The 16,939-nt window shown below is 45.9% G+C and overlaps 1 protein-coding gene across 1 annotated transcript in view; it reads right to left on the bottom strand.

Annotated features, from left to right (window-relative positions):
* Nucleotides 1-4,267: 4,267 nt before the first annotated feature.
* LOC104270477 (voltage-dependent N-type calcium channel subunit alpha-1B-like) overlaps nt 4,268-16,939 on the bottom strand; it is a gene marked incomplete at both ends in the record, with an annotated part of 115,550 nt that continues 102,878 nt past the window's right edge. The window contains 6 exons of the mRNA XM_009864860.1: nt 4,268-4,374; nt 5,620-5,679; nt 6,672-6,801; nt 10,316-10,436; nt 12,413-12,627; nt 14,116-14,934. Of these exons, the coding sequence (XP_009863162.1) occupies nt 4,268-4,374; nt 5,620-5,679; nt 6,672-6,801; nt 10,316-10,436; nt 12,413-12,627; nt 14,116-14,934 (1,452 nt within the window). The remainder of the gene's footprint in view (nt 4,375-5,619; nt 5,680-6,671; nt 6,802-10,315; nt 10,437-12,412; nt 12,628-14,115; nt 14,935-16,939) is intronic.

The following is a 16,939-nucleotide window of genomic DNA, read 5'->3' as shown; positions in this document are numbered from 1 at the left end:
CCAGCAGGTCAGTCCCCAACCTGTACTGACAACAAAACTGCCCTTTTAAACCTATTTACTCAGCTTTTCATGAATTGCAACTTATTAACAATGCACCCACACAGTCATAGAATCACAGAATTGTCAGGGTTGGAAGGGACCTTAAAGATCATCTAGTTCCAACCCCCCTGTCATGGGCAGGGACATCCTCCAAATCTTCCCTCAAAGCTTTTTTGTACAAATATATCTGCTTATCGTGGTTTCTGACTCTCTCTGGTGAAGACTCTGGTCTACTTGGCTTTCTAGTCTGCTTCTGTCCGCTGCTTGAAGAAAATTAGGATGAATGAGTATTGTTAAGGGAAAATACGTTTCACTGAACAATGAGTAATAAAGGGACAAAGGAGTCGATGCGATGGGTGTAACATGGCTCGTTTCCACAGTGGCAAGTGTGTGTACACACGTTTGACAGGCATAACAGTGCAGCAAGAGACAGGAATAACATATTACCCCATGAAACTCCTAGAGAGAGATTCCAGCAAGAAGAAGACAAAGAAAGAGCAGAGTCAATGACAAACAGAAACATAAGGCTGTACAATGCCCCTCCCCGCACATACGGGTATGTGCTGGCAGATAATCCCATCCCCTGTCCCGCATCCCCCAACTCATCAAAATAAACAAGCAAGGAAGCAACAGGTTGGCTCTAGATCATTTACCCTTCCACCCCCCTGCATGCGTCAGCCCCTCGACTGCCGGGCAGGCAGGGCAGACACCCCTTCAACCCCTCTGATGTGGCTTGAGGTGACAACTCGGGACCTTTGGCAAACGCCGTTTGCTTTCTCGGCGAGCAGCGCGACGTTCTGCCACCTCTTTGTGGTCGAAAACGTGAAGATGCGATCTCTTTGCCGCTCTTCACCAGCTCTTTCTGTTGAGCAAGCACGTTTTACACCCGGGGCTGATAAATTTTGATGACAAATTTGCTGGCCTGCTTTAAGCTCCTCTGCTTCTATTTCCCTAAAGACTAAAATGCGTCTGCCTGCTTGTGGCGTGTTTATCTCTAGGAAAAGAAAGGAACTTCTCTTTGAAATAATTTGCTAACTGGAAGACGTTTTATTATCAGCAGCAGTAATGTTATTAATGTTTGTAGCATCTCACTGAGGGCGTTGTTTAAAAAAATTATTATTATTTTTTATCTACAATCAAGCACAGAATAGCTTCTAAAGAGCTACAGGCAGAAAGGGGACTGATAACTGGTTTGAGAGGCTGAGATGAAATTTGTGAGCCTTGCGGCAATGACCAATACCGTTTTGTATGCCTAAACAAATACAAGCAGTTGTAATATCCCAGATGGAAGCGTTTCAGAGAACTCTGTTTTGCCCAGGTTTTCAGCGACACATCTGCTCAGCAAGAAGTTGATTCACATCACCTTCACCAGACGCCAGTGAGGTCAAGAACATGCACGAATTAAATCACACCCAGCGGGTGGCAATCCCGGATCTTTACAAACACAGACTGCTAACAGCCACATTAAATATGTTTTCCTGTGACACTGATGATGACTGACAGGACTGTAGCTGTTTGCTTCAAAAAAAAAAGCCAAATAACAAAACAACAAAGATTACCCAGAAGTCCGTTTTCAGGATAATCAAAATTCAGCAGGCTCGGTGCATCCATCCTGTTTGACCGAAGGACACGGTTGAGCCAAGGACATGACTGCCTGCCCAGTTTTCATCCGTGCAGGCTGAGACTTGTTAGTATTCATAGCTGCACTAACGGGAGCAGAGAGCAAGTCATCTCCTACAAAGGAGTGGGTTTCCTGCTCTCAGGTTAGCCCAGAGATACCACGAGTGTTCTCTGAATTGGGCGTCAGCACTCGCCGCCCGCTGAACCACGGGCACGTAGCAGGGCTTACGGTCATAGACACAGTCACAGAAGAAATGCAAATCTTCCCCAAGTCTCAGAAATAGGTTTGACTCACTTTAATCTGAGAGACAGTAAATAGGCAGGCGGGTTTTTATGCCTTCGCTTTCTGCAAATCCCTGCTCAACACTTACTCAAAGAGCATGTAAAATAGAAGCAGCTCGGGGCACGCTTTTATGAAGCACCGTCAGGGGATGTACAAAGTAATTTATTTAGAAGCTGATGAGGTGCTGTTAGATATTCACGGTTCAATGCGAGCAATAGAAAACCTGAGCGCAAAAGAGACTCAGAAAGATTAAAAATTATTCATTTCAATTCATAACTTGTCCAAAAGAAAATCTCGTTCAAAGCGAAGATGTTCTAAAGGCAAAGCCTGATGCTTGTTCTCATGGCACACGGAGTTGCTCTGAAGGGCTCAGAGACTGCCCCTTCTCCCAGCGTGCCTTGAAAGTTGAATTCTTAACAGAAAAAAGAAATTCTCAGTGAACCACAGACTTGAGTAATATTGTTTTGCAAATTAACACTTGTGACTAGTGTTATTTAACTTTTATCTCTCTCTTCGATTCAGGGGAGCTCCGTTAACTTGCTAAACGTTTTTTTGGTAAGTTTTTTGCCTAACTCAGTCTGACCACATCCAGTTCTGAAAGATGTTGTGCTAATACTTGCTGGCAAACCGAGTCACACCTATGTCTAGTCAAGCCTAAAAAGTAGCTTTGTTTGGGATGCCAAATTTTAGGTAAGCAAGACATTCACCAGAGAAACTTGGCAATTCCATCTCAAGACAACCGTGCTTACAACAGAGCACACAGCATCTCTAAAAAATGAATTTCTAATAAATAGGGACAAGCTCTTTAAGGAGGGGAGGGAAGGGTCCCTTCAAAAATCTTGTATTGGACATGACTTGCTCAAAGGTCTAAAAAATTCTTTGGTGTAGGCTTGAGCACAGAAAGCCCAGACTCCAATATCCTCAAGTGTCACTTGGCTCAAAAATCCTACCAACAACCTCAAGCCTGCCTCCTTCTGTCCGTCCACTCCTCGGTCAAATTAGCTTAGCATTTACTAGAAAGAATAAAAGATCTAAAATACAAATCTGTCAGTCTTAACGCCAAAGGAATTTTGCCACCTCAGAGAAACTAAAAACTCCTGAGAAACATTCCAGAAAGGTCCCAGGAACATTTTGTGCTGCAGAGGGACACACCAGTATTTTTCATCGGCAGAAGACATGAGAGGAGCAACAGATCCGGTCGCCTAGATCTAAAATACAAATCTGTCAGTCTTAACACCAAAGGAATTTTGCCACCTCAGAGAGGAGCAACAGATCTGGTCGCCTGCCTAAAAATTACCATCGGTCTAAAATAGACGAGACACGCTTCCGCAGTTGCTTGACAAAGGTGAATGCTTTTTCTCATTAGCAAGTAAAACACTGCTAATTTCTTCACCTTCTCGAATCATCACATCGACAAACTGGTGACTGGAGTTTGTGCACGGGCTGCTAAACACTAACTGTAATTACTCACAGCTAATTTAGCCGAAGATTAAACCGGCCAAGTCCTGTAGCCTGTTTCCAGGTCATCTCCTAGAATTTCTCAGGAAATCATTTGCAATACAATTATTACGTGGCCCAGAACTATACATGGAAAATTTCTTTCCATCATCCAACATTGAGCTCCCCAAATTCTGAAGAACTTGCACTGCTCTTCTTCTGGCCTCGTCGGAGAAAAATGCTCAAACAAAAAGCTAATCTTAATTTTAAAAAAGCAGCTCCTCTGTGTGTGTTGCTCAAAATCCTCCATGACATTAAACAAGCACATGGAATGTTATTTAAAGTCATAAATACAAAACTGTGATTGAGGGAGGCAGCGATTAGCCTAAGAAGTGAAACTCTCTGGAAATGCAAGCACCCTGAATGAGAGAGGAGGAGAGAGAAGTATCAAAGGTATATGAACCAGAAATATCCACGACCCTAGAAATAATGTTCTCTAAAGAGTTCACTGGGTTATAACCTGATTTCATTAAATATTTTTTCATAGTAAGAGCAATTTTAAAACAATTGCCTGAAGACACTGGACTGTCACAAATTGTTACGACGTGTCCTTGAAAAAAAAGTCACAAAAATCTTGCCTTAATATTTGAATGAACAGTGAATGGACTCATCCTAAAGCTGGGACAATTTTTAAGAGATACTACAGCCCAGATTTAGGGATTTTTTTCTATTTTCCCCCTCAGCTACAAGACAATAGAGGACAGAAACTGAACATTTTCCTGAGAAATGGAGCCACAAACATCATGCTTCGATTCTCTCCGCGCCAGGGTCCTGCCTCCTCTGCAACTTATTTCCTAGAAATGGGAATGTTCAGGAAAATGTACTTACGAGAAGGCAAATGCCACCAAGGCCCCACTGACCACAATGAAGTCCAGGATATTCCACAGGTCACGGAAGTAGGAGCCAGGGTGGAGTAACAGCCCCAAGTCGATCATCTTTGGAGGAAACACGTGAAAAGAAAGAGTTTTAGCAAAACAGGTGCCAAATCAACAGTACCAAGATGCAGAGGAACGTCCTTGATGAAATGACCCTTCATAAACTCTTCTTTGCAGCAGCAGAGAAATGTCTAGCTACCTAGCCAAGCTGCTCGCCTCTCACAGGGGCAGAGAGGTCTCTCAAAATCAAAGCTGGAGTCAACAAACCAAAACCAAAAGCATGAGAGACAAGAGTACCAACTGCTGCGCAGGACTCCTCCCACAGACACGCGTTAATTTATGGAAGCAGCGGTCTGTGCGTGGAATATCCCCATGGTTTAATTTTATTCTACTCCAATCTGACCAGATTAGTAGGAATTAACAACTGGCATGGGATGTCACACAACAAAACACAAAGAAAGGATGGGAAGACCCACAGCAACAGTCAAAGCAACACCCCTGGCTCTACAGCGCTCGCCGAAAGACGCGGCTGGGGGAGCAACTCGGCTCCCTTCTGCACGGGACTGAGTCCCTCCTTACAACACTGCGAAAGGTCACCGACAGTTGAGCTCAAAGTGCACGCAAGACACTTTATCTGGTTTTCTGAGAGCTCTACAACTGCCCATGTAAGGCGGCTCTCCTCACATAGCTTCAAATCCTTCTACTGAACTGTCCTGCTTTTTTTATTATGCCTCTATTTTGCATCGTGCTCTGATAGCAAAAAGTAGCTCCATCACCCCCTCAAATAAATCCTGACTGTATTAGAATTGTGCTTTCTGGAAAGTCACTGCCTCATAGTCTTAGCAAAACCTATCCGGGTAAAGGAAAAAAGAGAAATCCTCAACTTTTGGAAACATTTCAGACCAAAAAAAATCAGCTACTATTAATATTCCTCATCACCATCAAAGGAAAAGGGAAGATTCAGGCATGTCTCAGTAAGGTCAATCATCTGCGTCCTTAGCCATGCACAGACATTTCTGCACCAGGCATTCACATTTCTTATCCTCTTACTCAACACCAGCTACTAAAGATATCCTTATTCCTCCATAAAATGTGAGATTAAAGAAACCAGGAGAGCTGCTAGAGGCATCTGTTATGCACTGGTGTGTCCTAGTGCTGTTGCCCAGTTAAAAGTCTCCATCATCACCTCTCGAGGCGCCTCAGGGAGCTCTGCCGTGCTCCCCCCTTTTTCTCCAGCTTCCCAGAAGCAGACAAGTGTAAATCTAAAAGGGGAGGTGAACTTTTCCGCTCAGGAAAAAATCTTACCTTGATCACCATCTCAAAGGTAAAGACACCCGTAAATATATAATCCAAGTATTTCAGAGCCTAAAGGGGAAAAAGAAATGTGTATTAGGGGAGATCACACGCTGAAATAACCTGCACATGAGTAGAGTGACAAGTCTACTCTGGCAATGGTCTATTTGCTACAATGAGCAAATGTTGTCTGATGGGAGGTTTTCAGGTAGTTTAGGCACAAACTTAAATCATCTGATTTAAAGAGCAACGTTTTTCCCAGTCCTTGCCAGACTGCAGTATGCATACCCAGGGGCTGCTTCGGTGCACCTGCATATATGGCAGGTTTAACAAGGCAAAATGGATATCTCAAATCAAAAGACTTTAATATCCTTTCCTAAAGAGCTTATTTGCCAGCATCTGTGTAGCAGCCTGCGTTCCTCTTTTGACTGTAGCTGATGATAGGATTATTAAAGACCTTGGGAGAGTAAGGGAGTGATAAAATCCTTATTTATCTGAAATAACTGACTGCACAGTTATTAAGGATAAGGAAGAGGGATCACTTGTAGCTACTTCACCTTGTTACTGATATAGGGATTCGTGGATCCCTAGCTGGAAAAAGCTAATACCGACCAGGTTCAGAAGCAGGAGGCCAGACCAGGCAATTCCTGCTCTGACCTGAGCTGTGGCTTCATGCTCTGAAACAATTCAGTTCCTCAAATCTGTTTGAGGGGTGGATGAACACAGACTCCTCAGCACGCGTGCTGGTAAATGCAACAACAGCCTATTCAAATATTTATAGATCTCTGACATTTTAACATAATTCTGTGGGTGGGATGCACCTATTCACTGTCAGATTCATAGGATTACACATGGAGAATGGATATTAAGTCAATATAAATATCCCATGGTATCAACATCCTGCAAGCATCTACACTGAAGTGCATCTTGCAACTTCTGTACTCTTCAGTTCTGCAGACTCCCAGTTGTCCACGGAACTGTAACTGGCTCTGGGCCAACATCCTCATGGGAACGTGCTGGGAGAAGCAAAATGGTTTGATTCTTGTCACGCTGATGGCACTCACATCGTTCCTCGGTGACTCGGCCTGGACAGGGTCTTCTGCAGCCAGGGCAATGCTGCTGAGGGCTATGACAATGAGGATGACCATCTCGAAATAGCGCAGGTTGACGATGTAGTGGAACAGACGCCGAATCCTGCAAACAACAGAAGCACACAGAAGGGCTGCTGTGAGCACTGGGAGCCAAGTAGGGTGGTATGAACGACTGGCAAGAAGGACAACGCTCCTCAGGGATACCACCTTTAAGATTCCTATTGCAATAATGCTAAGAAAATAAGAAGGGTGGTATGAACGACTGGCAAGAAGGACAACGCTCCTCAGGGATACCACCTTTAAGATTCCTATTGCAATAATGAAATAATGCTAAGAAAATAATGCTAAGAAAATAAGAATTGAGATCGATGGCTTTAAATTCCCGTTTGCAACAGATCTGTGGTGAGAATTAAATGAGATGTTTAACATCTCTGCTCTGCTCTCTACTCCTCTGTAAAGAAAGAGCATGCATCCATCCATCCATCTATCTTTCTATCTATCTATCAAAAGGGCACTGAGAGATTTCAAGCATTCAGACTCAATTCTACAAACTATGTTCATATACTCCCCCATGTTTTTTACTTTGAACTCACTGGCTAAAGTCCTGTGAGTTCAAAGCTAGGTTTGAAATCCCTTTAATATCAACTAATCCCTTTAAAATTGAGATACATTCTGTGCACTCGGAGACTTTTGGCTGAAATTGGCTTCATAACCAAGTATTATTTCTACCAACCTTTCTTTTGCCAAGTACCTCTGCCTACACATTATTCTAAGACATGCTTTATAAGCTGCACAAATACTTTACAATAATGTATTTGATTACATTAACCTAGTCTTTTTCTACACAAATCACGTTCAAGAAAAGTGACAAATGCTTCAGTTTCTGAGCAATGCAAAACTATTCATGGATTTAACTCTATCTGACCACAGTTCAGAAATACTTAATTGCATAGAGATCTCTACATTTGCACCACTTGGGTTCTGCCTGAGGATCAAATTATACGTGTAACTTGCCAACAACCTTGTTGTCTGAGAATGTAATTCAGTTACTACATCACTTTTTCTCTAAGCAAATATCTGAAGAGTTAGAGTTAAAATTTATTTTTCACATTTACTTATATATATCCTTTTCTCTGGATTGCCAATGGATTCAGAACCAAAAAAAAGAGTTACAAATACCAAGGAAACAGATTTGAAACAAAATAACACAAAGGGAAGTGACTTTGTGGATCCCTTAACTCTGGTTACCCATCCAACAGAAGATTATCATCTGTGTGCTTCGTGAATCCATAGAAGCGAAAGGCAACACTTTCAATACCATTTGTAATGGTAATTCTTGCATCAAACTCAAGTCAAAGAAATAACAAGCCCCCAGTTTTAGACCTTCATCATCCATAACAAGCGGCGAGATGTGGGAGCATTTGTAAACCACCTGCGGTGCTTGAGAAATCATTTTAAATGCAGGTCTGCTTCAAGAGGGCGCCGACACTTGGGAAGTAACACGTTTCATTCGGGCTTCTCGGAAGCGTTTTGGCCACAAGCAGCACCCAGGTCAAGCATCCCCAACGGGGCGTGGAAGGGAGGTAAGTCAGCAACTGATGTGCTGAAAACTGGAAAGGTGAAAGACCTCTCTCGAGAAGCTAACACAAGCCAAAACACCTGAGGGGATCTAGCTGGGTCTGTGTCTTGCCTAGAGGAAGAAAAGCAAGTTGCTGACATTCCTACACTTTGCTCTTTGCTTTGTTATTTCCCCTTGGCCCTGTGTTATAATGCAACTCCCTCAGTGAACTTTGTTTTTTCAGTGGTCAAGTACAGCTTGGGGAGGAGCGTGCTGGGGAAAACTGCAAGATGACTGAAACAACAGACCTAATCCAGGACCGTGAGGCTCAGAAGGTCATAACTTTAGGGTGAGGTGAGGCTCTCACAAACATATTTACGGAATGAAAAAGTCCTGCTGCTTCTCTGTGTGCCCGGTGCACTCCTCAGCTCAGACCCTTCTGGGCTTGGGAGCATCTTGCTTCCCACTCGGCAATGCTTGCTCCTAGCAGATATTTTGCAGCTAACACTCATTTTTGGTGGTCGCACCAGAAAAAAAGGAAAGGCTTGAGCTACTAAATATTAGGGAAATCCAACCAGATGGGATAAGCTCCATAATTCAAATTGGACCCCAAAAGTATAATTACGCTAAGAGTACACCTCATCTAATTCTCTGCCCGTCTCTTAGCTGCCTTTTACATTAATTCAAAGGACATGTTGCCTTATTGGAAATAGCATAGTGCTATCACAGAGTTTCGAAAAGGGGAAACTCCCTGGGCTTTCAGCTCAGTTATCCGTAAAGTGTCCCGAGATCCATCTGGCCGGTGCCTGGAGAAGGCAACCACAAGTGTGTTTCTTGTGGGTTTGAGACAGAAGGGACACGTACTGAGTCTTCTGTTCATTTCCTTCAGAGATGGGACTAGATTAGCAGTAGTTTGGGGCCATTCTCCCTCTCTAACAGCTGCCATTGCGAGATAGTGTCTAACTCCTCGCACTGATGAATTCTTCCGTGCTCATAGCTATATCATCTTGGAGCATGCAGGGCTGTAGCCTGAACCGTGCAGCTGGCACTTGTGTTGAAAAAAAGGCTGTTTGTCCAGGGGTGCCAGACCATGGCTTCCACCTCAGATACATTTCCGATGCCAAAGATGAGTACACGGAGAAGCCCGTTTTGTTGCACCCACTGCACAGGCAGCCAGGAGGTCACAGTCCTCAGTGCCTAGAGGTCCTTCTCTTGAATCAAGTTGCCAGAGGAAGGGTCTGGGTTCACCTTGGGTATCTGAGCATGCAGGGTACAACCTCAGAGGGCACCATCTAGGATCTGCAACAATTTAACCTAAGCCAGAGACCACATCTGCTCCTAGGAGACCTCTGGCTTGGCGGAAGTTTCAAATGCCCTTTGTTGCCCTAAGTTATTGCTTAAAATGACTCACAGGCTTCATGCCACAATTATTACAACCCCTGCTGCTCTTATCTAGTCCTGCAGTCCTTCAGAGTGACATATTCAGTATTTACAGGCTTTGAGCACAAAGCTCCCCATGAGGCAGAGGCGCCTGAAGCAGAAGAAATGCTGTGATCCCAACAGATCCCACAAGCTGTGCTCTCAGCCTCAGCAAACGAAAAACATTCACATTTTCCCAGAAGTTCAGAGCTCTCAGTGATGCGAGGGTAGGGTACCAGTATAGCAAGAGCACAAATTCCAGCTGAGGAACCTACAAGAATTTGCTGACGTCAAAACGAGTCCCCAGCCTGCTTCTCCTGATAGCGTCGTCTCCCAGCGACCGTCCGTGCTCCCACCCTTCAGATCTACAACTGAGCAAACAACTGCCCATCCAACCATCAGCAGGGCAGTGCGGAAGGGTCTGCCTCAAACACCAACTTCTCCCTATCCTGGCAACTTATTCCCCCAGGCAAGCCCAGCTGAAAGGCAGCATCTGCTCCGCAGCCTACACAGGCTTTAGTTTAATTTCCCAAGGTGTTCGCCTGGCAGAGATGAAGATCAAGCTAATGCTATCGCTTCAAAGACCCATGCTTTAAGTACCTGTAACCCGTGAGAGGTATTAGAGAGCCAGAGGACTTACGGATTTGTGGGACTCAAGATAAACATGGAACTGTAAGGCAAGATTGGTTTAGGCCCGTTTTTCGTCAAGTCATCGACATCTTTCTTCTCCTCCGTTTTACTTTCAAATTCCACGTTGTTCACTGAAACGCCAAGGAACCAGAAATGAGAGAGTTAAAAACGTATCAGCAGGCTGCCTGCAACAGCTGGATATGCAAACAATGCAGCTGGGATAGCAAACAGCCTTCGAATATGTTGATTAAATGTGATGAACAATTGTTCGATTATTATCACTGCTATTTACTAGGGTATGATATGCACTGCAATTAGACTCCTTAACTGCTACACTGATGAGCAATATATCAGAAATGGCCAGGAAATGAAGATGCCCAGTGCAGACAGACAAAGAAACCTTACACTTATTTATACAGGCTGGGGATGGAAATCCCCTTCCAAATGCCACAAATTATTAGGGAGAGAGAAGGGGCTAGGGACCTCTGGAAAGAAAAAAAAAAGACAGTAGGACTAAGCAGTCGTATAATTCTGTAGCTTCTCCCAAGGATCGGTAGCATGACTACCTTTGGAATGTGTAAAAGAGTAAATTCATGGGCAAGCTTTAATAATTTGGGAGCCTAAGGCTACTGAACTTCCCCGTATTGGGAACAGAGACTTGGAAGGTCCTTCTTGGACCCCCGAGCTCTGTGCCTGCAGAGTGCACCGCACTTTTGGCAGAACTCCCCATGCATAAAGGTGTTGAGCTCCATCTCACATCAGGTTTTTAACTTACATCATCTCCTTCTAGAAGACAGTTCTGAAGCTCACCCCCAAAGGTTAGAAATACATTCTTTAATTTCCATCATAAGTTTACTTGTAGTGGGTTTATAGGATAATTTACTTAAGATAAATTTCAATATATGAACTTGGAAAACAATTTGTGCTACAAATTCTCTTCTTAGACAGATATATACACGTCTGCTAATTCACAGGATCTAGAAACTCCAAACCCCACCCACTTATAATGTGTTAGGTGCAGATTTCTTATTACTTTTTATTTTATTTTGCAACAAAATGAAATTTCATTGTGTGTGAATGACATGTTCAATAAACTCCTCATTATATTTCAAGCCAGATACAGAGGAAATGGCCAGGAAAGAGAGAGGCTGATAAATTGTGATTGACAGGAACTCAGTATTGCAATATAGTAGAATTGCTATTTGAAGAAAGGAGGAGGAAGGGAAAAAAATATTAGACAAGTCTTGTATGGCTGACAACACAGTGAAAAAGGACATGAAGAAACTGCAAGCTTTTAGCTGTGCCTCTTAGAAAGCAGAGTCCCAATGGCCTGCAACCTAGCATGGACCTCCTCAAATTGAGCCTGCAGTTCTCCTTGGCACCCCCAGCCATTGAGATTTCTCTAGGCTGTGCCTACACGGCCACAGATGAGCCCCAAGCCAGGCAAGAACAGGCTGGTGGCTGCAGAGCAGACCGCGGGCACAATGATCTTGGGACCATCTTTCAAAACAATGTAAATCTACACTGACAGAGCCAAGGCACAGAGCTCTGCAGAAGCACGAGCTAGGGTGGACCTGCTGAAACCGAGATGACAAGAAGCTCTGAAACTACACAGCCCTCAGCAGGGCCACACGACCTGCAGAAATGGCTTAGTGCTCTCACTTACTACATTTTGCTGTTTTTACTCACTCCTTCCTCTTTCTCTAGTACATCCATACATGGTGCTCAGGCACTGGGATGCACTGCCCAGGGCAGGGGGGAGTCACTGTCCTCCCTGGAGGGGTTTAAGGAGGGGCTGGATGTGGCACTTAGTGCTATGGTCTGGCCCATGTGGTGGTGGTGGTGCTGGGTCATAGGCTGGAGTTGATGATCTCAGAGATCTTTCCCAGCCTCAATAATTCTATGATTCTGAGGGTGTGCTCTGGGTGAGCCATCTCCAGAGACCATTAAGTGGTGTTTTCCAGAGCCTGCATCACCAAGTTCTCTTGCACACCTATTGCAAGGGTGTGTGTGACCGGGAGAGCTCCCATCATGCTGCCAGCAACTCGGCAAATCAGGTTGTTGGGGACAATTTCATAGCAAAAAGCAGGAGGACAAAAGCACTCACTCGGTATGACAGTGGTTTCCCCCGGCGGGGCGGTGATAGTGACGGGGATGTTCACAGTGGTGGTTTTGTCCAGAGGTGGTTGAATCATCCGCGTCACGTTCTTCTGGTTGTCAGCATCTTCAGGCTGCTCCGGGACTTTCTGCAGGTAGGTGCGGGGAAGTGTGTGCACAGGGACACTCACGCTTCCACTAGCCTCAATGTCACATTGATTCTCTCTAAGACAGAAAAGCAGATTTTATTACATATGGCCCAAGAAGGACTCAGAGAACATACGTACCCTGATGCTGCACCCCTTGCTATGTTTCGCAGACTGCTTTCTTCATGGAAGTCCATTGCAGAAAAGTCACAGACTGCAGGACAACTTACAGACGGCGCAGCCTGTGACCTTTTCCTCTGAGACCTTCTGAACCAATGCCCAGGCACAACATTAAAATTGTAGAATCACAGAATTGTCAGGGTTGGAAGGGACCTTAAAGCTCATCTAGTTCCAACCCCCTGCCATGGGCAGGGACATCCCCCACTAGATCAGGCTGCCCAGAGCCCCATCCAGCCTGGCCTGAAAAACTCCCAGGGATGGGGCTGCCACCCCCTCTCTGGGCAACCCATGCCAGGGTGTCACCACCCTCACGGTGAAAAATTTCTCCCTAACGTCCAATTCTAACCAATCCATCTCTAGCTTTAATTAGGAGGAACTGTGCCACTGAACATAACTTATTCAGTCTAATGAGACTCGGAGCTGAGGTTCATAAACAAGGACCACATGGCACTTGCATGTCACAGTGACATTGGCTTTCCAGCATCAGCTAGTTTCTGAATGAAAGCTGACATTCTGCTTCTTAATGTTCTCCTGGGGCTTTATTTAAATGTGGTGATGCTCTTCTCCAGTCCTAAAGCATTCTGTAATGTTGCTGTAAGTAGCTAAATAGCTTCTGCATTCCTCTGCAGCGGGGGCTATGTTTCAGTGAGGTGGAAAGTGAGCTTGTGCACATGATCAAACTAAACAGTATGCAAAGTGTTTTGAAATCCATCTGAAAGGAAAATAATATAGACAGGAAAATTATTATCTCAGTGCCACTCACAGCTCTCCACGGTGACAGGAACTCCATTCTAAAGAATCCCAGTGAAATTTCGTTTCCATCAGACTAATAAAGCTGAAAAGGCAATCTATCCTTCTTTATTAACTACTCTAAATGCTTCACGAGAACTATTTTTCTCACTTGACTTACATGAGAATTAAACCAAATGGGGTACATCATTGCTCTTAATGGAAGAAGCCACGTGCTGTAAGAACTGGTGATGCAGCTGACAGGCTCACCATGAAAAAAGGAAAACCAAAGGGCTATAAGCAAGACTGGATCCCATTTAAAAATACATCCCTCAGAGCCTTCCTTCGAAGGCCGTGAAATTCTCTGCTCCACGTTACGTCCTAGAGGGTCTGTTGGCATTTACATGAGAACTATTTCCTTCCTTAAACCTGAGCTATTCTATGGGCCATTATGGACCCAAATCATCTTTGGGAGCCTTTGTCATGACCGATTTAAGCAAAACAGAGCAGAAGGTTTTGGTGGGAGCTGACATTCGTGCAAACACAGCAGCAGGGAACGCCGTGGTGAGATGAACAGGTAATTTCCCGACCTGTGTCCGGGTTCTCATGTCCCCTGAGCTGTCCCAGGGATGAGTCTGGCCACGCAGCATTCACTTACTTGGGCTGATGGTTGCGGTGCTCCTTCTCGCCAGCCTCTCCCTCCTTCTCGCCGTTCTCCTTCTCCACCGAATCGTACGTTGACAGCGCCCTGTTCCTGAACCTGTGCCGTCTGTGAGGCTCTTCTCCATTCTCGCCCTTGGACCCAGGCTCTCCTTCCCGGTTCCCAGACCTCGATCCTCCCCGGTGTCGAGAACGCCGCTCGCTCCTGGCCCCGTTGATCGTCCCATTGCCTTCCTTGCCTTGCCTTTCAGCAGAGTGCCGGTGAGTCCGATGCCTACGGTGCTCCTTCTCGGCGCCTTCTTCCACCGACCCTCGGCGATGGTGCCTCTTGCCCCCTTCCTGAGTCCTGTTGCGATCGCTTTTCCCTTCTTTACCCCCTCCTTCCACCTCCTTACTGCGGCTCCTGTGCCCCCTGTGCCGCTCCTCCTTGGTGGTGCCAGGTTCCCCATTCTCATCCTTGGTCACGTCCCCCTTCTCTTGCTCTCCCAGTTTATCCTTATCCCGATGCCGGTGGTGCTTTCGCGGAGCTTCTGCCCCGTCGGCAGGGCTGACTTTGGTCTGCTCCACCTCCTGCACGTCCACGGGGCTCAGCTTGCTGATGTTGTTCCTCCCTTCGCCTCTCGGCTCTACCACCAGCGGCCGGTCCAGGTGAGTCTTCATGTCTGGCCTGATGTGGAGGGTGGTAGCGTAACGCACTCGCTCCTCGGGATCGAGCTCGTTGTAAAGCGCCTCACAGCTGGCTCGGAAATTGTGCATCCGGATTTGGCTTGTCCTCTGCTCCCAAACGGACTTGGATTTGGAGGAGTTCTGCTGCTTGCTAAGGAGGGGAGGAAGGAGAAAAGTTAGTATCCAGCTTTGCACCCATTCCCTAAAAAGTAACCAAGGGGAAAAAAAATTTTAAAAAGAAAAAATTTTTTTCTTAGCTGAGACCAGGGATTAGAAGGTTGAGCCAAAGAAATTACAGGAATGGAGAGAGAATGACTGGCAGAGAACATGAGCAGGGAAAGCCAGCAGTCATCAGTGTTAGTTTGCCCACACGCGTTAGGCACTATGAAACAGGCCCTCTGGAAAGGAGTTATCTTGATTTCCGAAAGGCAAACGTCCCCTTTGGAAGCCTCAAGTATGGTCTGAAGGGTTAAAGTCTCTGTGCACAAAGACTCTGTAGCACAGCCAGAGCTTTTAACCAGCCTGTAAGGCTTCCCCACAACTAACTGCACCTTTCTCCCCACCTGGCATGAGCTGGATGAGCAAATTGCTGGTGAGCAAGGGAAGTTAGGCTGGCAGGAGGAGCAAGGGGAACAGAAACCCGCTCCCGAGGAGCTGAGCCCCAGCACCCTGCCACCTTACAGCCCGCCAGAGGGGTCACGTCCTGGGCTGGACCGCCCCGCCGGCAGTGCAGAGCTGCTCCTCTAAAACCCCAGCATCCTTCCGAAGTGAGGACGGCCCATCTGGAAAAGCGTAAGTAACAAAGGAAAACTGCTCCACAGACCATGAAATGACCCCAGAGGCTGGGAGAGTCACACGTAGATGCAGATGTGATGAGAGCAGCTTTATCCCCTGGGGATACCTGCTCGTTTCTGTCTCTGTCATCTCTTACGATGAGGTTCCCTTCTGCCATAACGCATTGGTTTTTCAGCACAATGCTTGGTTTCTGACCATCACATGGCAAACAGGTCACCTACCCAGCCAACGCAGCAAGGGAAGGCTTTTTTTTTTCTCCTTCCTCCTGAAGATTGCAAGTCAAATTCTGCTTTTGTATAAAATTGAAGCAAACCCACTGGCTTCCAGGGTGGAGTCCTGGATTTAGTAGAGACTCAGCACCTGTTTTCTTCCTTAATGACACTTCTAACAAAGCAAGGAAAACCATTTTCCTTCCACCAGTCTCCTCAGATGTCTCCATATGCCACACATTACTCTGGCCATGCAAGGCTCACCAACCTCCAGCATTTAATGCCCAGCACATGGGGGACGCGGACCCATTTTCCTTACATATAGTTTGGGCTCCCCTGGCAGTGGAAGCCAGCAGCTTTTACATGTGTGTGCGTGGATTCAGACAGTACAGATCTCAGGGCAGGCAGCACTCAGCAGGAGCTGTTGGAAAAGCTTTGTATCTCGGATCGGTTCTTTACGGAGAGCACTGCTGCCTGGTTCTGCTAAAGAGGTAAAAAATGACTTAAACGCTCCCTGCAATTGGAGGGAGGGCATCTAGTCAGATGTGAAGGAATCTGATTTTATCCAGAAATCAAGGTGAGCGGAGCTAATCACAAAACCAGAAAAATCTGCAGCCACTGTTCCCAAGAGGCACACTCTGGATGTATTTTCCAGCAGCCGAGTGCCCCATATCACACCACAGCAGAACCGGTGACAAAAATCACAGTTCTAAACATATATTATAGCAGAAGGTATCATCACTGGGAACACAGCTTCAAGCCCCACTCACCTAAAATCCTCTGCCAAAGGGAGAGCAGGCTCCTCGTTAGGGGAGGGCACCCTCCAAGCTGGCACAAGGATGATCCCCCTCACCAGAGCAGGAGGTCACTTGCCCTTTCTTTTTGGTTCAACATTCTGAAAGATTGAAATGCTGTCACTCAGCAGCAGATTTACCCGGGTTTGGAAGGAATTAAATGACTAACATGCAAAGCCTGCGACTGCCCAGACCTGCTGCCCCCTGCAAGGATTTCCTAGGAGAAGCCACATGCTCTGCATACACTGCTCTCTCCCATCAGCAGAGATGGGTGCAGACATGGAGCTTTCTGGGACGGGCATCCTGGGATGTCTCGTGTCCTCTGGGACAGACAGGGTGCTCTGTTCCAGATCTAGCT

The sequence above is a fragment of the Apaloderma vittatum genome, unplaced genomic scaffold (assembly GCF_000703405.1).
Source record: "Apaloderma vittatum isolate BGI_N311 unplaced genomic scaffold, ASM70340v1 scaffold2802, whole genome shotgun sequence".
Lineage (NCBI taxonomy): Eukaryota > Metazoa > Chordata > Aves > Trogoniformes > Trogonidae > Apaloderma > Apaloderma vittatum.
Note: the sequence above shows the minus strand (reverse complement) of the source record. Positions and strands in the feature narration are given on the sequence as shown.